Consider the following 27,434-nt stretch of genomic DNA (forward strand, 5'->3'; position numbering starts at 1 on the left):
TACATTTTACTACTTTGGACCCAGTGCATCAAAAGTTAAATTATTGAGGGCGAGCCTCTGTTTTGGCAAAATGGCATTAAATTGCATCATCGTTAGCAGTACTGGGTCTTTGTTCCCCAGAAGACAGATCTTCGTTTGAATCCTGGTGTCAGTACTAGGATTTCTCAAAGCTTTTTTTTTTTAAATTTCAGGTTTTATATTTTTAATGTTCGCTTTTGTCACTTTGTGCCTATATAACATGTGCAGTTTAAGGAGTACCTGCCCGCCCAGCCATCACGGGGGTGTGTTCTGAGCTGCGAGCTGGGGCAGGGGCTTCTGCTAACCTTACTCTGGAGGCTGCAAGCACCAGCGCCTGGCCTGTGGCAGGAGCCACAGAGGGAGACATGCTCCCTTTAAACTGAAATGTGCCTTTTCTTCCGAGTCACAGTTCTCTGCTGGCCTTATTAGCTTCAGAGTCATAAGTGGCTAATGTATTTACTATAATGGCCTTAGACACTTTGGAAATAAACAATAAACAAGTTTTTTTTTTTTTGGCTTAATGCCTTTATTTCTGCACCCCTTCAGCCCCTTCTATGAATCCTTATTTTTATTTTTTTAAGTGCTTAATTAGTTTTCACACATGTATACGTCCGTGAACCCATCACCCCATTAAAATAGTGAACGTATGCATCCACTCTCCTTGTGCCTTTTTTCTAATCCTTCCATCCCGAATCCATCAATCTACTTTGTCAGTATGGATTACTTTGCATTTTCTTAAAAGATTTTATTTATTTATTTGACATTGAGAGAGACAGCAAGAGAGGGAATACAAGCAGGGGGAGTGGGAGAGGGAGAAGCAGGCTCCTTGTTGAGCAGGGAGCCTGACGTGGGACTCGATCCCAGGCCCCGGGACCATGAACCTGAGCTGAAGGCAGACGCTTAATGACTGAGCCACCCAGGCGCCCCAAGATTTTATTTGACAGAGAGAGACACAGCGAGAGAGGGAACACAAGCAGGGGGAGTGGGAGAGGGAGAAACAGGCTTCCTGCAGAGCAGGGAGCCCGATGCGGGGCTTGAGATCCCAGGACCCTGAGATCATGACCTGAGCCGAAGGCAGACACTTAACAACTGAGCCACCCAGGCGTCCCAAGCATTTTTTTTTTTTTTTTAAGGCCGCTGAGCCTACAGCACAAGCCCATTTTTCTACCTAGAACCATGGGCATGCCTAATCTGTAATGAGTTTGCTTCACCCTCCAGTGACCTCTTTGGAGACAGAATAACAAAAACTTAATCCTCAGGAGGCTGCTAGGGAGCTCAGGGAACAGCAGTGATTCCTTACCTAAAGGAGAGGTCAGATCCCACAGGCAGCTCAGTCCTGACTCTGTCAAAAATTTCCCAACATTCACAGTTAAAAATATTTTATTTACGTTTATACAAAATACAGTCAGTCATGTACAGAAATGTACACAACATTTTTCATTCAGTTTACATTTTAAAAAAGGACAACTGTAATTTCAAATGTGTTCTGCTTACATGTCATGTAAACATTGTTCTGGGCCCATATTAACTGAAACTGTATCTACTCTTGGAGATTTTCAGGACAGTACGTATAGGTGCTTTCAGACTGAGAAGCGGATCTGCCACACTGATTTCTCGATTTCTCGAGCCATGCGCATGAGCACAACAGGGTGGATTCCAGGCAGAATGAGAGTCTCTGGAGACAAAACTGCAACGTCTCAGCCATAGGAACTTGGAGATGTACATATTTCATTTTACACACACGTTTGTGTCGATCTGTAATGATCTCAGCTGATGTCCACACTCCTATTATGAAGGATCACAGGAGAGGAATGCAGATGCCCACAGGGGCACAACTGGCCAGCGCCACCACGCCGCGCCTGCCACACACGTCACTCTTGTTAGGAGCTTGCCGCGCAGCCCATGTGAAGTGTTAGGATGCATAATCTGAATAAACATCTGAAAATACGTTTGGCTAGTCTTAGGACAAAATGTACTCTTCAGTACATTTTGGGGTCAAGTGGAGAAAAAATAGAAGGGAATAAAAGGAAAGAAAGCACATTGTGAGTTCCGCCACACATACGAGCTTCACACTTGAGTACGGTTTTGTCTCCCCCTATTGATGTACCCAAGTGGATACAGAAAAAGAACATAAAGGAGGTGTTGGTCTTGGTGCAGAAACCACCTCTCCCCACTGAGGGGTGAAAAAAACCCTCCAGGAAGCAGTGTGTCGGGAAGATCCTTCTTGAATGCAAGACAGAATTTAGACTACAGCCAATGTTTCATAAGGCTATTGACAGTTTATGGCATTCGACTGTAAATATACCATCAAAAGTAGTAAGGTTAAGAAAAGTGGCAGCTGCACTATCAGATTAAGAATCTCTTTTAAACAGTTAATCAACAAACTGAAATCTGATTTTTCTTGTAGATCTGACCAGTTCTGTATACTGGGCCCAGTTCTGTCTGCTGAAAAATAGGAAGTTCCAGAAAGAACGAACGTAATTGGTACCACGGCGGCCCCTTTTATAAACCTAAATAGTCACCTTATTAGGAATTCCAAGCTCAACCACATTCACAAATGCTCAGCCCTCAGGGGCTCCAAAACTGCTCGCCTCAGGACAGCTCAGTGCAATATTTATGATTTCAACACAGCCTTGCGACATTTGTCCCGGGCTAGAAATGCCACACCTGGGAGCAGGCGCACCCTGCAACAGCCTCTTCTGCCACCACGCAAGCATTGCATCAGAAGGAGACGTAGCAAAAATTACACTAACATTACAAATAGAGACATGGCTGATCCCCGCCTAGGCAATGAATAATTAGCTTTTGACTTCAAACTGGCAACTAGAGGGAAGAAATCTAATTTTTAGCTCTCGATGCATTATAGCTAGCAATTAAATAAAATCAGTTCTCCAGTTTGAAATTTGGTTTGGTCTTCCATTGAAATTTCCCCTGAATTCAGGGAGATCACTGAGGTGGTGTGAGCTTGCTTCTACAGGTACAAGACAGATCAGCTGTCTGAAAAACTTCTAAGCAGGCCCTTCTCCTAAACCTTGCACATACATGTCTGAAAAGCGAAATTCAAACTGAATGATTCAGAAATGAAATGCAGTAATGATACCATACCGACTGAACGTAAACATCTATTTCAATGTTTACTCCAGACTGAACACACAAAAAGCAAATGCTTGTGAAAATTACAAGCCTCTGCTATTTCTAATTCTTACAGTCATACAATCAAGTTTATTCATGCTTTACCTTTACTTATCATTGTTATTAAATAACCCCTGACATTTACTTTGTTGGCGTGTGCTAATAAACACACACACATTCCCAAGAGAGCAAAGGAAAAACCCCAGTCCAGAGTATTCTGTGTGAAGCCAATTAAGATGCTGCCTCTAGGGCCCCAAGACCCTGGGCTGCAGAAATGGTTGCTGTGGAAACAAATTTGCCTCAGCATTTCTGGCAGAGCCGGAACCTACCGCCATGGCTTCAAATAGGATTGAGTGTAAACAGGGCTTTTCCGCCCTTAATCGGGGCACCATTCTGTGAAGTTAATATAGATGAGAAATTACAAAGGAGAACACGACATTCCATATGCAGTTTATTTGACTGTAACCTGGTGTTTTCTTTTATTCAATCATACAAATTGGAATGGAGAGTCCTGGATAAATCTTTTACTTAATTTACCTTTGGCAGAAACAACAGATTTCAAACATTTAGTAGCTCCTCATTTATATAGCATTTTTTCTTTTAAAATTCTGTAGCATATTAGTATTTTCAAAACAATACTCTTAAACAGATGTGCTTTAAAGGTTAACTGGTAATGATTTGATTTATATTATAGCTTATTTAAGAGAATACTCAAAAGGGACAGACTAGACATGTATTTCTTTTAAAAAATACAATTTTTGGTCATGTGAATGATTCATGTTCAGATTTCAAAAATAGAAAACGTCCTAAAGTGCTTCATTTTATTTATAATATAACTCCTCGAAATTATAGTGATCTGCAATGTAAACAGTAGAGCAAAGAATACCAAACTATATACTCATGTACATTTAAATCTGTAGGATTACGTACCGTCTTCAAATGTGTGGATTAACACAGGGGACTTCCAACACACAGCTCATGCTTCTATATGATTATTTTTAAGAGCAAACTTAAAGGTATTCTTTTCCCCTGACTTAGAACAATTTTCAACTGACAGCTTCTACCTCACTTCAGCAATGGAAAACACTGCTAGAAATCCAATCTGGCCAGTTTCTCAAGAACCCATTTCAAAACTGGCAACTGGTCAGTAGAGTTTAATGTTCTCTTTCCTCTTCTTATCAAACCAAACCAAATGGTACCCTTTAAGAAGGCAATTCTCAAAACCTATGGGAGGGCAGCCTTGCTCTCCTGCTCATCCTGCGACATGATCTTCAAAAGGCAGAGCCTGCTGAGATGTTTTCTCTTGGCAGTCGGTGGCCGGTGTGCAGACACTTGAGCTGCATCCCACAAAGCGCAAACCCACAAAGCTCCACCCCACAAAGTGCCAACAGAGGCCTTGGACGGACAGGCAGAAACAGAGTTCACTTTCCTCGATGTAGACACAGAAGGTGAAAAAGTAACAGCAAATCACAAGGGGACATCAGCACAGTAAAGAGATGAATGATTTGGTGTTTTAAATTCCCTGGTCTTCCCAAAAGGTCTAATATAGACAGCTTTGCAACACAGTCTCTGAAAAAATTATAATCCTAAGTGACCCCACACCATTATTTTTCTCTTTATACATGATCTTGGAAACAGTGTGATTTAGATTCCACCTTGGACTGAGTTCTGAGGGCTACAGTTACCCCTCAGTGAGGGGATTTAGTGCAGGTTTACTTTAAAAAAATTTTTTTTAAACTCTGGTAAGTACTCAGAAGGCTTAGAACACAGGCTCTCTCTCTCTCTCTCTCTCTCTCTCATGATCCTCAACACTTAAGCTAAGAATTAAGCAAGATCCTTTATGTTTGGCTAGAGCCAAAGTGAAACCAAGCCCCATACAGGACGCCATAGCATACTGGTCTTGCGAAAATCTGAGACTGATCAAGTGCAATCCATGTTCAGGAAGGAATTTTCCAGGCTCTTCACCCTGTTGTCTGATTTAAAAATCAGCACGAATATAACTATATTCCCTCTGTCCTCTGCAGATGATCCAGTCCTGGTCAAGAATCAAAATTCTTCGTCAGCCGAGGAAGTCTTGAAGCAACACACCAACAAACAGGTGATCGCGCCGCCGTGCTGGGCCGACGCGGCTTCCGTCTACCTGAGAACTGAAGGGGGACAATTCACGCGAGCGGGGAAAGGTCACGAGAATGGCCAAGGCAGCAAACAGGGCTCCGGCACACGTTCCCATTTTACTGGGTGCCAAGAGAACTTGGACCTGCATAGCAAGTTCGCTCTCCAGAGGGAAGTCCTGAGCTGGGTTGTATCCCAGTTAGACAGGTTTCTCAGTCATCCAGGGAAGAACAGTGTATATTCTCTGTAGATGAGTGTGTCTCCACGTAGTGATTCATCACCGCCAGCGTTAGTGAAGCTTCCCCTAGGGTCTACGTGTGCCTGCGGGATCTTGACTTCCCCTTACAAAATTCTTAAATCAAAGCAGGTTGCCCTCTTCCATCCAGGCAGTTTCTGAGGCCGGCGATGGAAACTGGAGCGGATCCCAAAGGCCTGGAGGCAGAAGGGCTACATGCTTTGCAGGTCCACCTCCAATGCTGCCTTCCACTTTGTGCAGAGCTGCTCTTTACTAGGGGAGACAGGTGGTAAGTTCAGCCTGCACCTTCAGCAGCCCCCTCTGTTCGGGCTGGGGCTGCCCCCCTCACATGGACTTGGAATCAGTGTCTCTCTTGCTGATGAGCACCTCCAAGAGCCTTAGTTTTGCCTTTATGTGCTTATATTCGTTGTATTCTTCAGCCATGGGAGTGCGGTCTTCCTTCTGGACATTTCTGTTGGAAACAAAGGGAAAGGGGGCTGAGGATCATTGGCTGTCTCTCCTAGATGATACTGTTCATCAGGTGAATTATCATCATGTAGAAACTCTGCAGTTTATCAACCTGTAGAATTGGTGTTCCCAAGTGTCACTTGGTATCAAGACTGAAGCTGGGTTTAGACAAGCAGTGAAAGATCTCTTCCCCCAGAAGCCACCATGAAACTGAATTTTTAGAGTTAATCTGGCATCCTGTAGAATGGTATGAAGGACTAAAAACTGTAGAAGTTTTTTCTCCCTGCTGCTGGTATGTATGAATGCACATTAAGAGTCTCCATAGACTGAAATCCTTTATTTACTCTTAATGCATTTTCACTTTTATATATTTCATCTAATGAACCATTAAGTTTCTAATTAGCAATTGGCATACCCATAATTTATAGGTTTAAAAAAACAGAGAGTTAATATCCTACTTACTATAAAATTAGTCTTGGAATTCAGCAATTGGATCACATAATACTAATAGGCCTTTATAGTTTACTGAGTCATTTTATATGCATACTTTTTATATGTGCAAGTATTAATCGAGGGCTTATTACAGGTCAAGCACTGTGCTAAGAACTCTGTCCCCACGGCCTGGTATAACCCTCACGAGGACATGATGAAATGGTGTTACTGTCTACATTCTCAACCACTGTGCAGTGCAGTCCTGCTTCTCATTTCACTTTGAAATGCGCATGTCAAACATGCAAATACCAGGCTTCCTTTTCTTTTTATTAAAGAGAAAATATAGGAAAGGGGATAGCATGGGGCTTATTTAATTTTGTTCAATGAACTAAAAAACAGATTTTATTCATGCCCTTGCCTTGTTCAAGTAAAGGGTGCTAGATGGCTTCTCAGTGCAGGGTCGTGAAGGGAAAAGCAATCTGATAGTTGCCCTCACCTTGCTCTTCAAGGGACTTCACTCTCCTCAGATACGAAATAAGGGGACCAGATTTAGTGATGTCTGAAGTCAGAGTTTTAAACTTGTATGATGAGGCACCTGGCTGACTCAGTCGGAAGAGCATGTGACTCTTAATCTTGGGGTCGTGAGTTTGAGCCCCATGTTGGGTGTAGAGATTACTTAAATAAAAACTTAAAAAAAACCCAAAAAACCCAACCTTGCATGATGATTATAAATTCCCATAAGATATCCTTTCTTAAAACTTGTGAAGTTTACATCATTTTATATAGTTCCTCATGTACAAGATATCTGTGCATCAAGTGACTACAATTATACAGAAAAAAGATAGACAAACCAAGAATATGTTTAGAAAGAAGAATGGACTGGAACAGACAATAATCCTGTTTTGTCTTTATTATTCTTATTTTGCGTATTATTTCTTTTGTCTGCCTATTGATATTTTCTAAATAGCCTACAATGCATGGAGAAAGAAAAGCAAATATGTAGGTATAAAAATTCATAAATCTTAAGAAAGTCACTGTAAGACAGATCCAAATTAGGGATGCTAAAAAATAAATTTATATAATAATTGAAATAAACTGGAACACAACACATTTTAAATGCTAAAGTTAATGTTTATGGGGCTTTTATTTCCCAATACTTTTGAGAAGTATGAAAAGGGGATCTTTTAAAGAGAAACTATATTTACACCATTTAAATAATTTGGATTAAAATAAAATTATTTTGAAGTGTTAAAACTCAACTCCAACTTAAGAGATGCACATCTCTTCCCTGTCTTGCCCTTGGCTCATGCTGCAAACTGGTATGAACTGTGTGCGGTCCCCAGCAAACAGGGGATGCCTGCTGTTCCTTAGCATGATATTCTATGAGGCTGATTACCTCCTGTCTTGAAACTCACTCAAGAAAGGCACCCTGTCAATCGTGTGGACTTACTGCTTCTTGCACATTTTTCATTCAAACTTGACAACGATCACCTTTGCTTTTAAAATAAGCCTAAAAACACCAAGATTTAAAGTTGCCCTTTCCTTATTTCTCCCTCTGGCCTATTAAGACAACTCCCCCACCCCAAACCAAAACCAAAACGCAGTGCTATCAGCTGGAAACGTAGCTTCAAGCTGCTCATTTGAGATTAGAATTTGAGGTGACAGGTTAGTTGTATAAATGTTAGCTGAATTTACATCAGTCTCGGAGACTATCCCAGGAACCTTTCTTGCTGAAGGACCACACAAACCTCCCCATCCCACAGTGAACCTCCAAGGGACTAGGCTACAGGCAGGATGCAGAGGGCTTCCCACTTGGGAGGCACCGCAGAGATCTGATAGGAAAAAAAGAGGGGTGTGTGTGTGGAGGGGGCAGGAGGTAGGGCAAGGAAAACAGGCGCTACCTTCCATTTTGTCTGAAAAAATTGTCTTCAAAATCACGCAGTTTCTTTCGAATCCTTTTCTTTTCTTCTCTCATTTCCTGAAGGTGTTCCAAGAGTTCTGGTCTGAGAAGGGCAGACAAATTTTAAGAAAATTGGGTTAAATCTAATTGTTATAAATACAATGAATGTGCAACTCGACAGGGTTGTGGAGACAGGGGGCAGCGTGTAAATGTAATAGCTGTTGAGGGAGCTGAGGGACAGCAGAAATGGAGGTTTTCCATCCTCTGAATGCCAACCATCCCGACGAGGGGTACAGCTCCCCAGGCTCCCGCAAAGTGCCTGCTACTTATGAATCCTTAGGGCTTGTAGAATCCCATGGCACTTTATCGTATTTTGCTTTGAAAGAAAGGGGACTTTGGAGCTTGGTACGTGTCAAATGAAGCGCTGTGGAGTACAGAACCACTCAGCGCCATTGTAGAGCCCTGGCTGTTCCTGTGAGATCTCACGTGGTCCCTCCAGCAACGGGATGGAGAATATAAAACACGGAGCCAGAAGCCAAAAAAAAGGTCACTGTTCTATCCCCACGGATGTCCCCCAGCTAAGTCACCGGTGTTCTGCCAGACAACTTATTTAAATAGAAAGGCTAAAATATTTAAGAACGGTATTTTCACCAAAACATTTCAACACCGCCGCCGAAATGACCTACATTGAAGCGGCATGGAGGTTGGAGAGCCCGGTGTCCTGGCTGCATTTTGACGGTATTTTATCATCCATTGGGGAAATAAACCCATCAGCATCATCTTCAAATTGGTCCAGGAAGCAGCGGGCACTGAAATCGGTCTTCAGAGTGACCGTGAAGTCCGGCTTCATGTTGCTATCGTCCTCTGAACCCTCATCTTCTTCCTGGAGAGGCACAGCAACCCCGATACAAACCCAGTTACTTTTCCTGGCACTCTTACATTGTAAGTGGCAGGTAACGGTCACTTAGTTATCCACACACCATATGATTTCTTCTGTATCTACACTTAGCAACACATATGTATATTATATCGATATCTAATTGAATATCTATATGAACACAGTAAATAACACCAACATTAAACACAGCTACTCAGTAGGGGCAAAACCCATAACACTATAAAAAAGTTAATGTACAGCACAATGAACAATTGTCAAAACTGAAGGTATGACGGAACCACCATTATAATTTATACCCAAAATCAACTGAATCCCAAAAGAGTCTCAAAATTCCCAGCTCTGGAATAACACATAACAAAATCCACCACCAGCCATCAGCACTTTAGGGACTCCATTAGTTGTGGACCTCGGAAAGTATTTTTTATTAAGCTGTCAACACCTTCAGAAATTGAACAATACAGCCTTTCTATTTAAGAGTTTTGATTATAAAATATTTTGTGGTTCCCGATGCACAGAATTTTAGGAAAGTTTTGAGAGGATCAAAACATTTATGTTCCCATGATTGGAATCCTAACACTCTTTTAAGTTTTTTTCAAGGAACTTCCAAGGGCCACGGCTGTATTTTTCAGCATCCAAGATTCTAAGAAAAGCATGATATTTTCTGTCTTGCCAATGCAATTAGAAAAACAATGAAGCCAAATTAGAGTTCCTTAGTGCCAATTTAAGTCTAAGGATGAAATCATACCAGTCTGAATGGAAGATTTTAAAAGAAGCAATTTACTGCCAAGATGTACAGTCAGACCAGACAAGAATCTCCTAATAACTGAAAAATTTAAAAAGTGGTTCGGAGCACAGCTACATGAACAACAGCAAGTGTAATATCAGTTGAAGTGCCTCCAGTGCCAAGGCGGCAACACATTAGTCTCAGGAGGCAGGTGCAGGCACCACTGGTGGTCAAGGTACAAGTATGCAAACTGCCTGCAGGGGGTTTTCTTACCATAAAGTTTGCTATGTTTATAATGATGTTTATAATGGCCTCTGATGAGAAATAATGTGGATAAACAAATAAACAAGCAGGCAAAGCAAAACAAAACAAAGGACCAGTACAAAACTATGATGAAAGTACTGCTCTGAAGGCACAAAGACAAAATTGGTAAAAACTAGGTGGCTTTTCCAGATTCTCTCTGCTGTGACTTCAGATCTTCCGTCTCTTTGCTTGGAATAAATGCCTCATGGTTAATTTTTAAAAACTGAAATTATTAAAGACATTTTTAAATGTATAGAATAAAAGTGACTTTTAAATTAGTAATTTAGAAGTTTCTCTCTTTTTTTTTTTTTGGTAAAAGGAAGTAACAATTCCCACCCTCTGTAGTTTTTAGAAGGATTGCTTGAGATGAGGTATGTACCTGAGAAACGCTCCAGATCAACCTTCTGCCCCCCGATTCCTGCCGCCACCCCCCCGGATGAGGAAGACCGGTAGAACCATCTGACCATAAACTCCGTGGAGGCAGGGATTTGGGCCTATCTGTTCACTGTTGTTCCCAGAGCTCAGCCAACGCCTGCATATAGTAGGTGCTTAATTAACGTCTGTCAAACAGTCCAGTAATCGAGTTTTAAAAGAAAAATACAGATTACTAGAAGAGAGTATTACAGCCCAAGACAGAGAAGAAATAAAGTCAGGTGTCTAGGCCTAATCAGTTACATCCCAAGGTCTTAAGGGAACTTAAAAATGTGAGAATGTGTCTTGTCCACAGTGACAACTCAATGTATTTAAAGATGAGGCTAAACAAAACTATTCTCAGCAAGTGGTAAAAAGTCATAGAAAAAAAAAAAGAAATGATAAACTATATCTTCAAATTATATGACCATCAAGTTGTTGTGGATATTGGGTAGATTCTCGAAGGAATGAACACATAGATAATATATGAACAATTGAAAAAGAGTCCACGATCAACAGTGACTAACAATGGCTCTCTTAAAACAAATGATGGAAACAAACCATTTTTCCTTTTTTGATAGGATTGGCATAATATCTGGATTTCAACAATTAATGAGGGGAGCTGATCTATGAAAGGAAGCTGATGGAGCGCCTGGCTGTCTTAGTTGGAACATGTGACTCTTGGTCTCGGAGTTTTGAGTTCAAGCCCCATGTTCGATGTAGAGATTACTTAAAAAATAAAATCTTCAAACAAACAAAAGAAAAGAAAGCTGATTGTGAAAATCTGTGCGGGGTGGTGATGCAATAGTGATGTGAATCTGAAGGGAAGTCTATAGCAGGTTCTTTACCTGACCCAGTCTTACTCAATATTTATCGATCACTTGGATAAAAGACACAAAAGGCATATTCACAAAATGCATAGATCATGCAAAGTAGGTACGGATATTTGTTATGTTGGAATACAAAAATCTAGATTTCATCAGTTTCATGGGGCTGGAATAGAAGTGTGACAAAAAATTCCAGGTCCTACAATTTAGGTTAGAAAAAATAGTTGGACATAGATGACAAGCAATCCACGGAAAGGGAAGTGAGGGGTTGCATCAGTCAGCAGTGACATGGGGCCATGGGGAGTGGTTCTCACCCGGGGCGATGCTGACCCTAGCAGACCTTTGGCAAGGTCCGGAGACAGGTTTGGTCACCACAGCTGGGAAGGGGTGGTTGTCGGGCACAACTGGCATCTAGAGCCCCCAACGACAGCAAGCTGTTTGGCCCAAGATGTCTACAGTGTGGAAGCTGGACGTGTGCTGCCCTAGAAGAGAAGAGTGAACTCACAACACAGAGACAGTCACGTAGGCACAGACTTGTTGAACAAAGGGCCCTGGTCGTCCAGATAAAGATCAGGACCAGTCCTTGGTCCACTATCTACCTTGCTGGTGAAGTCCTCTCTGGGTATCAGTGTATCAGAGGGATATAGATAGACTGGTGTGATTAGAGCAGAACCATGAGGCTGCACTGGTCTGGGACCAATATCGCATGAGGAATAGGAAGAAGAACCCGGAGAACAAACTTCCACAGGCTGTGGGTGAGAGTGGACAGGGCAGGTGACTGTAAGGTATGAAGGGCTCTCAAGGAAGCAGCAGTTACGCTCACTCCATGTTGTTCCAAGAGGCAACACTAAGCCTATTATGTAGAAAGCAATACATTAGTAATAACTACGAATATTGTAATTTTAAATTATCTTTATACTTATCAAACTTATACATTCTGAAACTGCATATTATGTAATTATTATTGTCTCTTAGTATTCTCATAATGATAATGATAAAACTAGTAATATAAGTTTTTAGTTCCTATTGATGCTTAGCCCATGGAATGAATGACCTTCTCCATTGCCATAAACTTTTCAAGCTTGAGGATAGAATCACTTCTTAGGGATAGTGTGTCTATTCTGTCAGGTATGTTTTAAAGGAAATTCTTATGTTGGATAGGAGAATTGACTAGACTATCTCTAGGATTTGGGGGCTGGAAGATCTAGGGCTTCAGAACCTGAGCTGGTTCTATTTCACACACAGCTGGTTTCCTACCATAAGCATTTATTTCTAAAGATTTTATTTATTTATTTGAGAGAAAGAATGAGAGAGAAAGAGCACATGAGAGGGGGGAGGGTCAGAGGGAGAAGCAGACTCCCTGCCGAGCAGGGAGCCCGATGCGGGACTCGATCCCAGGACTCCAGGATCATGACCTGAGCTGAAGGCAGTCACTTAACCAACGGAGCCACCCAGGCACCCATCCTACCATAAGCATTTAAAACCAGGGGTGGCTTTTAAGGAAACCACCTTGATACAATCTTCTGATCTGTACCCACATCAAGTTCTAAATTGTATCAGAATTGCCAAGAATTAGTACAGTCCAAACACATGCTAATAAGCCCGGCCAGTTGGAACAAAATGAACTAAAAGACAACACTGTTTACAAAAGCAATGTAAGCATTGCAAAATTATCTGAAATTCTGACCACCACGTGAGCCAGAAGAAGAGCCCTGGCCAAAATATACTTGTGAAAAAAATAAACTGAGCCGAACAAGATTTGGAAGAATGCCCTCTTTTAAAAAGTGCATCATTAAATATATCTTCCATTCGTTTAATAAGGCAATTATTTATTGTCATATTTTGGATGTGTTAAAGAACACATTTTTATCTAGTAACAGTTCTATTGCATGCTTCTAAGAGAAATGCTCATTTTCAATACACACAATTGCCCAAATTTCTTCAATTACGGTGACTTCATTCTCGTGTGGAATTACCAGCCAAAATTTGTCTTCTTTCATCAACATCCAGTCTTATTATAAGAAAATAGCTCCAATTTTTAAAATATAATAGAGCATATTTGCCTAATTGTTATGTCTAGAGCATTTTTATAAAACAAGTTCTAGGTAAAATAATACGAACAGTGAGTGTAATCATTGCCTAATACCTTAAAATTAGGTATATGAAATATTGAAGGCCCCTAAGAACCAAGGAAAGGACAAGAATAAATAAGATCGAAGACCAGTCACAATGATGAGGACCAGGCAGGACAATGGAACAGTCCCCAACCGGTGTCCCTTGTGGGAATGAGGCCCTTGTGTTCTGCGATACCATTCCTAACTACAGTAGATAAATGACCACCCCAGGCTTAGGGCTTTCCCAGAAATATGAAAAGTGAAACAAACAAAAAAAATATGAAGAGGAAAACAAAACAAAAAAATATTGTGAACACCATCCGCCCTCGCCCAAATCCCTGAAAGCAAAATGAAAACAAAACAAACAACAAGAAGTCACAAAAAAGCAGGGGAATGAGATGAAACCGAGGAGATCGGCTTGGCCCTCACATCAGTAAGAGGGGACCGTTGGTGGTTGGTTAGGAGCAGCTGATGATTTTGAGGGCACAGCATGGGAAACCAGCACCTGGGCCCCAGAGGGCCCCCCGCCCCGCCTGCATCCACAGGAGGAGGGGAGGCTGGGAGAGAATGGAAGCCAATTTGGGAGAGGTTAGCGGCGGGAGGTCTTCACCTTTATCTCCTTGAAGAAGGAAGCAGTTTCGCCCTCGATAATTGGCTGCAGCAAAGGGCTTCTCCGCTTGCTGGAGGGGGATCCCTGCGACAGGTGTGGACAAGATGGTTACATGGCGAACCCCTCTCCCCTGCCCTCCAGGCCTCTGCCTCCTCCAATGCCCTAGGATCCATCACTGACTTTGAACTATATACCTTAGCCCTTCCCCGCCAAACACTCCCAGGAAAACCAGGGGCAACCAAAGTTCTCGTCCAAGGTGCTGCTTCACTCCAGAGCCCACAGCCCCAAGCCAAGGAGGCCGCAGGAGAGCAAGAACAGCACATGAACATGCCAACCGAGCGCAGAAGGAGCCCGAGGAGAGGCACTGGCCTGCCCCCCCCCCCCCCCGCCCCACCGATGACAGCAGAACGAGAACCCGGGAACCGTGAGAAAACTCAAGCATAACACCATAAGCTCCTCAGGAGATTCAGAGGTTGCGTGGCCTCCCTGCTGTACACTCTCCTTATTTAGGAACACTTGTTGAGCGGCACTCGGAGCTCGTAACTGGAGAAGGAAAGGATTGCTTAGACTGAATCCTTTCCTTGGTTAGTTTACTAATTTATTCTGCAAAAAATTTCTAGAGAAGTTGCTTTCTTCTAACACACCTGCCTGAAGTTTGGAACCTCCCTCATTCTGAGGGACAGATACACTGTTAAAAGAAATACAAAGATCATATTTTAGAAATAAACAAGGAGGGGCGCCTGGCTGGCTCCGTCGTTGGAGCATGCAGCTCTTGATCTCTGGGTTGTGAGTTTGAGCCCCATGTTAGGTGTAGAGATTGCTTAAAAAGAAAATCTTTTTTTTTTTTTTTAAGATTTTATCTATTTATTTGAGAGAGTGAGAGAGCACAAGCAGGGGGACAGCAGAGGGAGCTGCAGAGGGAGAGGGAGAAGCAGACTCCCTGCTGAGCAGGGAACCTGACGCGGGGCTCGATCCCAGGACCCCGGGATCATGACCCTGAGCCGAAGGCAGATGCTTAACTGACTGAGCCACCCAGGCATCCCAAAAAGAAAATCTTAAAAAAAAAAAAAAAAAAAAAAAAGAAAGAAAAAAACGAGATTTAAAGCAGGAACCGAAGAGCAGCAGCTAAGATGACATGCATCTTAATAACAACATAAAAGCAAGGCTGTGTCTGCTTATTAGAAAGTTTAAAAGTCAGCAGAGAAAGCCCCCAACGCTCCCAGAGAGAACAGCACTGGGCCAGAGGCAAAGGCTCCCCCAGGAGGTGGTGACAGGGCAGTAAGGCTCACTCACAAGCTGGGAGGAAATACTGGAATACGGGGGGAGGGCAAGTTGGCCAGTGCCTGAAGGCAAGCTGCTGGTCCCTACTCTGGACAAAATCAAAATTCAGAGGCCAGAAGCAGCTATGTGTTAGTCAGATGACGGTGGCCACTGAGAGCAGCCCCACAGGGACCAGCCTCCCTCCCTTTCCTTCCACCTTAGCTTCTCGATAGCCTTCAAAAAGAGGCGGCTCTCTGGAGCTCCTCAGAGGATCTCTTCCTGGATAGGATTCCCACCGGGGCTATCCGTCTCTTGGAGGGAGAGAGAGAACTTGGGACCGGACGGGCCTCTGGCCTGGAGGGGCCTGGAGAAAACACAGCCCCAGGGTGCTGGTGCTTGGTCTCTGAGGAGAGGGTGGGTCAGTGAGCCCAGCACAAGACAGAGGGGCGGATACGTCAAAGCACGTTGCTCAAAAGAAAACAAAACTCTAGCTGCTTCAGATTTGCTTATTTGGGGCAACTGTAGTCTCAGAAGTCTTTGATACATTCTTCATTCCCCAAGCTTATGAGCCATAGATTCCTGACAGCTTCAACCATTACAGACTACTCTTCAGTGAGAAGGCAGGGCGGGGCTCTGTCAATAGAGCCAGGGCCCATCCCACAGGCAGTCAACCACAGAAAGGCGCTGTACTCACGATGATGGGTATGGTGTTGGCTCGGGACAGGATCTGCTTGACCAGCCGGTATCTGTCATACAGTGGCTTCATTACCTGACGTTCATTCTTGGTCACCTGAAAACAAGAGCATCAGAGCTAAGAAGCTGCCTCTGGTAGTCCCGCTATCAGCTGCTCAAGCATGCTCTGGGCCTGGAGGAAATACAGATGATTCAACTCCACTCTTGCCATTCTTGCAAAACTTATTTAAGCTGATAGTAGTAGTTAGTCAGTGAATGTTTAAAATATCTACTTCAACGGCAGATCTTGGGGAATCACTCCATCAGCAGTATTGCTTTTCCTAAATCAAAGCTATGACCATGACTGCTTCCCTGTTTAAAACTATCCAAAGTGATTTCCTATTTTCCAGATCCAGGAGAGAAGAAAGCATGTATTTCTGTGATAATACTGTGCGGCTCTGTAATCAGATTTTTTTTTTTTTTTTTTAACAAGTCTTTCTCCCCCATGAAATTGTTTTGTTTTTAAGGACAAGATTCTGGCAAACAGTAGGTTTTCGAGAAACATCTGCTGATAGAGTGCATGGACGGACTCATGTCCAGTGCTTTAAAATCTGGCAGGATGCTCACAGACGTATAAAGGACTGCGTCTACAGGCAGTGGGGAGGAATCAGGCCCAACTCCCTGGGATTGTACTAAAAGCCCTTCACCATCTGCTGCCTCTTCTCCTTCCTGTCATACCTCAAGCTCCAGAGATAAACCAGGTTGTCTCATACCTCTTTGCCTAGTTCCGTATGCCCTAGAATGGCCTCCTCTCTGCTCCTTGGTTTGGAAGATGCCAGATCATGAGCCACCTCCTCCCGTACAGGCTTCTTCCAACATCCCCCACTCTGAGAAACCTGCTCACACACCTCTGTGTCACCTACTGCAACCTGTGTATACTGCGTAACTTCACACATGCTTTGCTGGCGACGGAATGTGCGAGTCCCCTCCGACCTGGTCCCCCATGTGATGTTATCAGGCAGTGGGGGCTTTGGGAGGTGATTAGGTCACGGGGGTGGAGCCCTCATGAACAGGAGTAGTGCCCTTATAGAAGAGACCCCAGAGAGCTCCCTGGCCCCTTCTGCCATGTGAGGACAGTAAGAATATGGCTGTCTGGGAACCAGGAAAGGGCCCTCATCAGACACTGAATCCATCAGTGCCTTGATCTTGGACTTCCCAGCCTCCAGAACTGTGACAAATAAATGTCTGTTGTTTATAAAGGCTCTTGTGTATGGTATTTTGTTATAGCAGCCCCAGTAGATGACACGTTTTATACTCTATAGTAACTATTTGTTGGCACATCTGTCTCCTCTTCAAGACTGTAAGCTCCTTGAGAGCAGGAGTATGTGTTTTTGTATCCCTGGAAACTATTTCAAAATGTGCCTGACATAATGGAAACATTCCATAGTATCTGTGGAGAGGATATTTCAAACATAAATATGTACGCCAAGGGTATAGGTATGCATGCATTTCCCTTCTTTACTTAAATGCCAAAAGAGATGAAGAGTCTTTGTTTCAAGTTTGCGGTTTGTCTTCTGCACTTTATTTCCACTGGGCACATAAGGCAAGAGTTACAGACGTAAGGAAGGGCAAATGGTATTATGGGCCTGTTGGGCCTTCAACTTTGCAGACAATTGTGGGTTATGCACGAATGGGTTATTCCTTTGTAACCTTTTATATTTGCCTTTCTCCAAGTGCTCAACAATAAGTGATCTTTGGACAAACTTCACGTGCCAGGAAGGATACTGCCATTATACAGAAACATCTTGTGGACTTATTTTCTACGAACAGCAATAATAATAATCTTTTCTATTTCTTCCGAATATCACAATATTGAAAGGCAGATGGCATTTTCCTATGGCTAGCTACCATCTCAAAAGGAGTTTTAAAACTGGTATTTCATAGAAGATGACTGTCCAAAATGAAAGGGAACACAGGAATTATTTTATGTCAGAAAGACTGAGGATCAAACCATAGGTGTTACTACTAGACACGCCTACTGCAAAGGCTAACATGAGACAACAGATCGTGTCAAGCGTCAGCAAGAATGCTGAAGAACTAGAACTCTCTTTCACTGCTGCTTGTGGAACACTCTGGACAACAATTTGGCAGTTGTCCAACTAAAGCTGAGCATGTGATTCCTCAGTTCCACTCTTAAGTATAAAAAACAACAACAACCAAGTATGGCCGCTAGCTCACCAAAAGACACACCGAATAATGTTCACAGCAGCACTACTTTTAACCATAAACTGGAAACCACTCATATGCCCAGCAACAGAATGGGTATGTTGCCCAAACTGAATACTGCACAGTAATGAGGATGGATGGGCCACAGCTATAGGCAACACCATAAATTAATCTCACAAAAAGACAGCCAAGTAAAATAAGCCAGATACTACAGAATATGTACTATAAGATTCCACTTACATAAGTTCAGAAATAAGCAAAGAGAATTTACAGCTTTAGAGTCAAGATAGTGGTTTTCCTTCATGGAGTGGAGGTCATGGTATTGACTGGAAGGGGACAAGGAGCAGGGCTTCTGGAGGACTGGCCACATTTATTTCTTGGTCTGGATGCTAATTACCTGGACTCGTTTACTTTGTGAAAATGCATCAAGATACATATTTACAATTTGCGCTTCTTTCTGTATTTAGGTTATACTTCAACAAGAGTTCAACAGCCGCAGGTAAGTCTGAGGAGTAGAAATGGAGTGACTTGTACAATTGCACGTGTGAAACGAGTCCTATTTAGGACGGGAACACATGGAAAACCTTTTTAAATACAAGATGTATCCATTAAATGTGTTGCAGATGAGGTTAAGGCACATCCTAATTGTCAACACATGACATGTGGTGATATTATTGTGCAAGATAAACAACTGATAGTTTAGTGACCAAAAGACATACGAAAAATAAAAATAATGAGGAGCTAGCATTTCCCCATTGTGGACTCGCATCCTATTATTTGTTGCTTGGCAGAAACATTTTTGGATTGTAGAAGGAGAGTCTGAATTTTAGAAGGAGACTTTGCTAGTAAAACCAGCCAGATGTGGCAAATTTGACAGAAGCCAGTTTCCTCTCTAATTCTTTGTTCAAATTTTCTAGTTGGAGCAGATGAAGAGGATCCTTGGTTTAATTATTTGGCTTATGACACTGATATTTAGATTTTCTACGAATTGCTCATGTTTTAAATTGATGATCCTCAGGAACTAATCACCTGTGAGTGATTTGATAAAGTCCAGTTTCTGACTCTGGAGAGCTAAGCCCATCATAATTCCACCAAAGTTAACACTGGCATTTGATAGAAGTGTCTAAACACCAGAAATATTAAAGATCTTTAAGTCTGAAGGGTGGGAAAGAATTAACACTACTTGATTTACACCATAATTATTTTCATGATATATATCTGAAGCAAAGGCTTGGTGATACTAAAAGTTGATACAACTTTCACTCATCATAAAACCACATCACATGCAATTATCAGAACTGGATTTGTTAGTAGAGCCAAAATCTAACCAATAGTTCCATAAACAAAGCAGCGTCTTGGCTGAACTGTTAAAAAAAAAAAAAGGGTGAGCTGATATTAAATGGACCATGGGAAAACTGTTTGGAAGTTGCTGTCTCTTATTCTTGAGTCATTGGCTGCTCGGAGATTCTGTTATTGATGGAAAACAGGCCTTTGAATGAGCCAGTAAAATTCTCTGAGCCTCGATTTCCTGATTGGTAAACTGCAAAATTAATATTAGAAAATCTTTATGATCTATAGTTGCTTGGAAATGACCTTAGGCCAAGCATGTAATACATTGTATTTTCTATTCCACTTTCACTCCTCTTGCCTCAAACCTTTACTAAATTTTCATTCAGGTGGTAGCTCTGAATGGTTTTCCAATGTGTGGGAAGAGGCTTATTACTAAGATGTATTTTTGCACACAAGTCAGAACAACATAAAAACCTAGATGCTAACATCTAAAGGGCGAAGGCAGCACCTCCCATTCTGTCTTTGCTTTAAAAAAAAAAAAAAGATTTTATCTATCATCTATCTATCTATCTATCTATCTATCTATCTATCTATCTATCTAGAACACATGAGTGGGGGAAGGGAGAGAGGGAGAGACAGAATCTCAAGCAGACTCCATGCTGAGCATCATGACCTGAGCCGAAATCAAGAGTTGGACGCTTGACTGACTGAGCCACCCAGGCTCGCCGGTTTTTGTTTTTGGTTAAGGAAATCTTCAACGACTGATCTCTTACTATGCTATTTGGTTGCTCTGTAAAGTCTCAGATAATATTTCCAGGTACCAAGGGAACACCAGCCAATAATTAATCCACATTTAAATAGAGGAAAGTCTTGGACACAAATTACAAAGGACCGATTAGACGACCGCATTTGCCTGTCTTTATCTTTCGTGAGGGTTTTTGTCTTAGCCTCGAATAAAACTTCCTTACTGCAACACCCATCTGGACTCTGTTACCTGGACAGTGCTATACAGGTGAAAGAGAAAATGACTGATCCTTTTAATGTGAAGATAAAGATAGGATTAGAACCCTGGGCTATCAGGGCTAGAAAAGCCTTATTTTTTCATACGATGAAATGAAGCCCTGGAGAGGGTAATGATTTGCCCAAGGCAATAGATTTGTGTCAAGAACCCAGGTTCACGGACTCCCAGTTCAGTTTTCTTTCCATTCACAAATAAGACATGAAGTAAAGTAGGATCTTAACACAGTGAAGACATACTAGAAATGTCACAATGAAGCATTTTCTTCTAATAGGGTCTGACCACGTTGTCTTCTTAATGTAGAGAATTCTGCCTTCCAAGCACAGAGCTCTGCCTAGGTTGAGTTCTAGCTATAAACAGTAGCATGGAAGCACCATTTTGTGAGAAATTATGCCACAGGCAGACAAGAAACTCTACAGCCTCAAAATCTTCTTAGAAAAACAAGTGGTTTGAGTTTGTGTGGAGGGGTACTCCTGAGTCATAAAACTACCAGCAGAAGACAAATGAGATGGATTCTTATAACGACTGCATCTCGGCCCACCGACTCAGAAAGAGGTAACTCTCTCCTCTTTATTATCAGGTAAAAATAATAGACTGGGCAAAGATCAGATCATCCCAAATAGCAGAGAGCCAAAGGGCAGTATTTATTTAAGGCTTCAGAGTTTGCATTTAAATTTGAACAGAGTGTGTTCAGTGTCACATTAGTTCCCAAGATATTAAAACATAACATGAAAATATCCTGATAACGAAGAGACTCAGGAAGAAACCAGAAGCTCTGAGCAAGCAACCCATTCCTTCTACGTTCCCATCAAGGAGTGGTCTGTAATATGGTGACCTGCCGTTATGTGTTGTACTTTCTATGATCATCTTTTGATGAGATCTTTAAATGTTGAAAGGACGTGCTTTCTTAATAATTAGTAGGGATTTATGTGCCCCTGTGTAAATGAGTGTGTTTTGCTTTTCATTCGCGTGTCACTCTGTGGAGTGCACTGTCAAAGCAAAACGCCTTGTTTAAAAAATGTACAAGAGCCCCACACAATGGCTTTGGTCTGCGATTCTGACAGTCAGTCACTCATTGTCCTTTCAAATCAGAATCTGTAGACTCAGCAAAAACCCATGAGCTTTGAGCACCTGCTTTTCTAAAAACAAACAAATAAACAAACAAAAGAGTGTTGCCCAAATGGTATTTACAGTTCAGGGTCCATGGCAACACCACAGACCTAAGAATGAAAAGTTTACTGTTTGATTTTTCACACTGGCCAGATATCAAATGAACTCCACTTTTCCTGAGGAGGCTGGAGCATCAAGTTCCAGAGAGGCAGAGAGTCTAACCATGAACCAGCAACGAATGCCACTCAAAGTTCTAGAGAACTTGTTCCCTGCCCAATGAGATGCTAGAATGCAGACCCAAAAAGGTGTTCTTCCAACATCCAAAAGAACACTGAGAGGACAGAGAATAATAGAGCAGGGCCAAGAACTAAGATTTCATATTCCTAATGATAAGAGAGCTAAAACAAAGTGCGTTCTCTCTCCTGAGTTCATCACTTAATAAGAAGTAGGCTGCAGACAGCAGGACAGGTACCTGTAGCAGAAGTGACAACATCATTGACTGGGCACCCCCTGAGCCACCTGCCAAGCCAGCCAGCCCACTTCCTCAGTGCCAGACAGCCCACAGGTAAATGTGCCTGTGCGTGTCTGAACTGCCCGTTGGTCTCCATGACAACCTATAACAGACAGCTACGGATGGTGTAATCAAAGCCCTGGTCTCCTACCTCCATAGCCCAAAGCTCCTGGGATCTGAAACTAGGATTGCAGACACAAGTCCCTGCCCATCCCTTCAGCCCAGGCAGAATGACAGACTCTGTGTCCAACTCTGAGCAACAAATACCCGGCATCCGGGCCCCTGAACTGGCCTTAAAGGTTGGGACTAGAAAGCAGCTGAGAGATCGTGGGGCCTCGGGCAAAGCAGTCCTTAAAGGAGTCTATCAGTGTCGGATGTGAACCCACATGAGAAAAAGAAGAAATGCTGAGAAGGAAAGCACGCAACTCCCCCCTCCTTCCGCACCTGCCTCGTGGCCATGAGGAGATCTATACCTAAAAGGCGCTGAGCCGACAGTGGAGAAGGGGCTTCTCTCTGCTAGAAGGAGTTCAGTTCTACTTCTGCAAGTTCTGAATCTTCCAGGAGAAAAGGACAAGTTTCACAATATATTTGAGCTCCAGTGCCTTTACTATTTGGTTCAATGCCTTTAAAAAATCCAAAGCACAACTTGGCCTGAAACATGACCATTATCCCAGAACACTAGTATTTTTCCGCTGTAGGGACAGGCCAGTAAAATCAATCATCAGCAGCTCCAGCTTTTTTTTTTTTTTTTTTTTTAATTTAAACCTGATAAATTCAGAACCAAAAATACCATGGAGGATGCATTCTACAGACAGTTTATTGGGCACATGGTACGTGTCAGGTCTTTGTGCTAGATGCCGAGGATCAGGTGCCCCATTAGGTGAACAAAATTCCGGCCCTCACAGATCTTAAGGTCTAGCACATTCTTCTGGGAACTTCTTTATTCAAAAGAGTGTATTTTACATGAAAATACCATCTCCATTATATAGCCATGCCTGTGACTGGAAGAGAGACCTCTGCATTTTGGCTGTATACAAATCCTTCTGTGAATATAAACTTCACGCTCCTTTATAGCTGCTCTTAAGAACTTATTTTGTTGGGTTCTTGACAACACTCTCCACAGAAGGTCACGGAGAGTAACTGACAAGGGTATCTGATTACGAGTTTCTTAAGGAATAGAGCAGAAGCCTCTCGTGCCACTGTCTCCCCCTCCCCCCAGGACTAATGACAAACACACAATAACCATGCTTTGCTGAGTAACAAATCGCTTTCAATGCTTCCTGTTGCTATGAAAAGGCAAAGTCCTATTTTGGATTCCTCACACTTTTGGTTTAGGCTGGTGGCTGGAACTTCTCTACAGATAAACACTGGCCATGGCTACATTGAAGAGAGATTGAATTTTAGGGCAAATCATACTAGTTTAACACCTTCATTTTAAGGACAAGAATGCCTCGAGCCAGTGACAGTGTATGGGGGCAGACCCAGGGACAGGGGAGTCTCTAGGGCTTTGTGCACGCATCTGTAATCTACACCCCCTCCACCACTGTCCCCCTGAAGCAGAACAGTAGTGACCAAATGTTAGCTGCAAACTCATGTTTCTTTGGAACTCAAATCCAGCATCTGTTCCACAGCTTAAGTCTCTCCTCAGTTTAGCCACCAGAGAGCTTGGGTCTGCTGAAAATCTGTAGGCATCTCCTAAACGTCAGGAAAACTCATATGTCAAATACTGAACACAGAAGATTCATTTCTAAAGCCACACAGTTGACCCCAATCGGGAAACCCAGTACATTCACATACCGGCCGGCCGTGAATGCTTTCGTAATATAATAGAGCTTTCTGCAGAGCCACCTTCTCATTGGCAATCTGGTCTTTGGTCATATCCTGAATAAACACAAGGAGAGAGAAATGAAAGATGGGGCAACATTTACGAGCACTCCTACTTCTTTCTGTAGACAAATTTCCTCAAGTAAGGTTAAAAAGGATCCTCCTACAGTCGTTCCTACGGGCTCTATTCAGAGCTTGCTTAGGAGTCAGCTCGTCCCGGCTTTCTGCCGGTGAAAGAGCTAGCACAGCAGAGTCGCCATCAACTCCTTGTGTGTCCCACACGGCCGCAAAGGCAGGATGAGGTAAGCGGGGCTGCGAGGCACGTGGGGCTTAGCTGAATGGCCCAAGCCAGGACTACAGCCCCAAAGGTTCGTCTACAATCCTTCTACTCTAGAGTCATCAAATCATCTGTTAACCTGCACGAGTTCTTTCTGCGATCTCTACATGAGAGTGTTCTGCTTTCAATGTGTCATCATAAACCAAAGTACTAGCACTGAAAACACTCTCAGGCTGTTCCATCTGCTTCTCTAGACATCTAAGGGTGTGGGAGACCAGGGCGTGGGAGGTCTGAGCAGGCGTCGCCGCATCCCTCTTCCCACCGGGACCATGTGTCGGGCCCTATGTTGCCACCATGTTGACTAGCAGTTAGCTTGGGGCCGCCCCCGAATCCCCACACCTTAATGTCTTCAGGACGGCTGCTTTCTGCCCGCTTCTCCTGGAGCTTCCTCTGGATGGATTCCAGTGTGGCTTCGACGCTAGGCTTTATGGCTTTATCGACGAGCTCTTGCTTCTTCTCATCTTCTTTCTCAAGCTGGGAACCGAAACTCTTGGGAAGCGTGTTGCTTCGCTGCCGCATCCTGGGGCTTAGGTCCTCTTCAGATATCTTTAGTTTGGACTCTAGTTTGAAAACATTTGGGGGTGGTGACATATGAGAATTGATGTCTGCTGAACCCCAACTGTTTTTCTGTGGTGTTACTAACCATTTAGCCCCATCTTTTTTGGGAAAGTATCTAATTATAACAGTAGTCGAAATCCCTGGGTTATTATGTAAAACCTGAGAAAATGCTAACATCTTCTTGGATTATCTGGAATAATTCCCTAACCCAAATTCCTGAGAAAGCTTTAGCTATGTAACATCCATGCTTTAGCCACACCAATAGGTTTGCTGTTCTCAGAATGTGGCAGATGGTTCTATACCCACTCCCTTACTGTTTAACAGCATCGACTGGCTGATCCAGCACCCCCAACTGCTGGCCAACTTTTTCCAGACAACTTACATACGTCATTTTGGCATTATTTTCCCTTTGTATTCCATTTGGTTATTTATATGACTATCTCCTAAAAGACAGCATGCTTTTTGAGGGACAAGGACCCAATCCTTTTTATATTCCTCCGTGCTTACAGGTCTTCTCCTAATGCCACAGCAAATAAAAATTCACGATTTAGGGAAATGGGGAAATGCTGCAGCATTTGCATCTTAACTAATCCAGGTTGCCCTGTGACGGAGAGCACAGTGAGACGTGGGGAAGGTGTCCTCTGAACACCGGGAGTGCTGGGAAGCAGAGTCAAGGAACTTGTCTTTCTGAACTATTTCAACAGGGGCACTCGGGATGTGGTGAGATCATGAATCCTGCAGGTGGCTTGTCTTACTGAAGCCATGGCATAGGTCTACAACATCACCTACCTTTAAGCTGTTTCCGGAATTTGGCAAGGTCATTTGTCCATTTTAGAACCTCTGGATTGGCTGCTTTGTCACTATGAGAAGGCTGAGAAAAGCAAAATTGAATGTAAATGTTTGCAAACTGGGGCAGGAAAAAGAAGATGAGTTTGATGATCAGTTTTTTTTTTTTAATTTTGTAAGATTTTATTTATTTTTTTCAGAAAGAGAGAGAGGTAGAGAGAAAACACAAGGGGGGTGGGCAGAGGGAGAAGCAGACTTTCCGCTGAGCAGGGAGCCCAATGTGGGGCTCGATACCAGGACCCTGGGCTCATGACCTGAGCCAAAGGCAGATGCTCAACTTGACTGAGCCACCCAGGTGCCCCCCACCCCCCGCTTTTTTTTAAGAGAAGATAATTTCATTGTTTTGGGTGGTTTCAATACATAGTTTTATACTATTTTATGTCTTTTTTCTTAGGTTTATTTATTTGAGAGAGTGTGCATGGGTGCGAGTGGGGGGAGGGGGCAGAGAAAGAGCAGGGAAAGAGAATCTCAAGCAGACTCCCCACTGAGCGGGGAACCCAATGTGGGGCTCAATCCCATGACCTATGAGATCATGACCTGAGCTGAAGGCAGATGCTTACCCGACTGAGCCACCCAGGCGCCCTGTGATTAGTTTGTTTTAAAGAGGAAGAGAAGGTTGAGTCCCACCAGAAAAAGAAATTCATCATGAACAATTAGAGCAAATGTCATCAGTATAATTCCATTATCTTTCTTTACATCTGGTTATTTTCGATGCTTTCAGAGAATTCCTCACAGGCAAAATGCTGGACTTCCGTGAAGTCCATGGCCCCTTTTCATGAGTTGTAGGGTTTAAGCTGTCAGGCTAACAGGATGGAAAGCAGAGGGGACATACATCCTACACTGGAATCACCATGCAAAGTGCCTTTCTGCCACTCTTGTGGGCAACGCTAAGATAGAGCTGACAGCAGAATGAGGTAAATACTAATGAAATTTTAGAAGATAATCTTGAATTAAGTTTGAGCCAAAATAAAGAGTCACTTAATGATTTTTCCCATTCCTTCACAAGGTTAAGTTTATAAGAGGTCAACTAAAATGTTCAATCATATTTGTAAGAATACCCTGTGCAAGGAAAATGCTGATACATGATGTCTGGGGCATCTCAGGGTTTACTAGCCAGTTTCTATTGCCTTTTTGTTTTGGGGCTCCCCAGAAATCTCCCCTAACTTTTGATCACTTCTCTGAGTTTCTAATATGCTGGCATGTGGGCATTGTCAGGGGACAGGAGTGGACAGGGACAACCCTGTGAGGAGACACTTACTCTGTACTTCCTCTCCTCTTCAAATCTATCTTCGAACTTTCGGATCTTCTTTTTAAGGTTCTGAATCCTTCGCGTGAGCTGGGCAGGTGTCAGGTCCTCCTGCTCGTCATCGTAGGAGCCGAGAGAGGAGCTCCGGCGCCTGTGAGGGGCACAGGTTGGGGCACTCGCTGCCTGCTGAGGGGCTTGGGGATGGGGATGCGGCACGGAGGGAGAGGGTCCAGACAGTCTCCATCTTCCCATGTAAAAGAAAGGGGACTACCAATTCATTTGGTGACCCTGAGCTCTCTATGTCCCACCTATCAAATAGGACTAACTTTCTCTCACTCACATTTACAATTAG

At 43.0% G+C, this 27,434-nt stretch overlaps 1 protein-coding gene across 8 annotated transcripts in view; it reads right to left on the minus strand.

Annotated features, from left to right (window-relative positions):
* Positions 1 to 1,366: 1,366 nt before the first annotated feature.
* FAM13A (family with sequence similarity 13 member A) overlaps positions 1,367 to 27,434 on the minus strand; it is a 369,758-nt gene continuing 343,690 nt past the window's right edge. For 5 of the 8 annotated variants that reach the window (XM_027600469.2, XM_027600471.2, XM_027600465.2 and 2 more), the window contains 9 exons: positions 27,095 to 27,326; positions 25,780 to 25,861; positions 24,772 to 24,992; positions 24,069 to 24,152; positions 16,139 to 16,234; positions 14,185 to 14,268; positions 8,984 to 9,180; positions 8,299 to 8,400; positions 1,367 to 5,969 (listed from right to left, as the gene is read on the minus strand). In XM_027600469.2, coding sequence (XP_027456270.1) covers positions 5,843 to 5,969; positions 8,299 to 8,400; positions 8,984 to 9,180; positions 14,185 to 14,268; positions 16,139 to 16,234; positions 24,069 to 24,152; positions 24,772 to 24,992; positions 25,780 to 25,861; positions 27,095 to 27,326 — 1,225 coding nt within the window. In that variant the 3' untranslated portion in view covers positions 1,367 to 5,842. The remainder of the gene's footprint in view (positions 5,970 to 8,298; positions 8,401 to 8,983; positions 9,181 to 14,184; positions 14,269 to 16,138; positions 16,235 to 24,068; positions 24,153 to 24,771; positions 24,993 to 25,779; positions 25,862 to 27,094; positions 27,327 to 27,434) is intronic. The other 3 variants (XM_027600468.2, XM_027600470.2, XM_027600467.2) reach the window with 3 other exon arrangements.

This window comes from Zalophus californianus, chromosome 2 (genome assembly GCF_009762305.2).
Source record: "Zalophus californianus isolate mZalCal1 chromosome 2, mZalCal1.pri.v2, whole genome shotgun sequence".
Lineage (NCBI taxonomy): Eukaryota > Metazoa > Chordata > Mammalia > Carnivora > Otariidae > Zalophus > Zalophus californianus.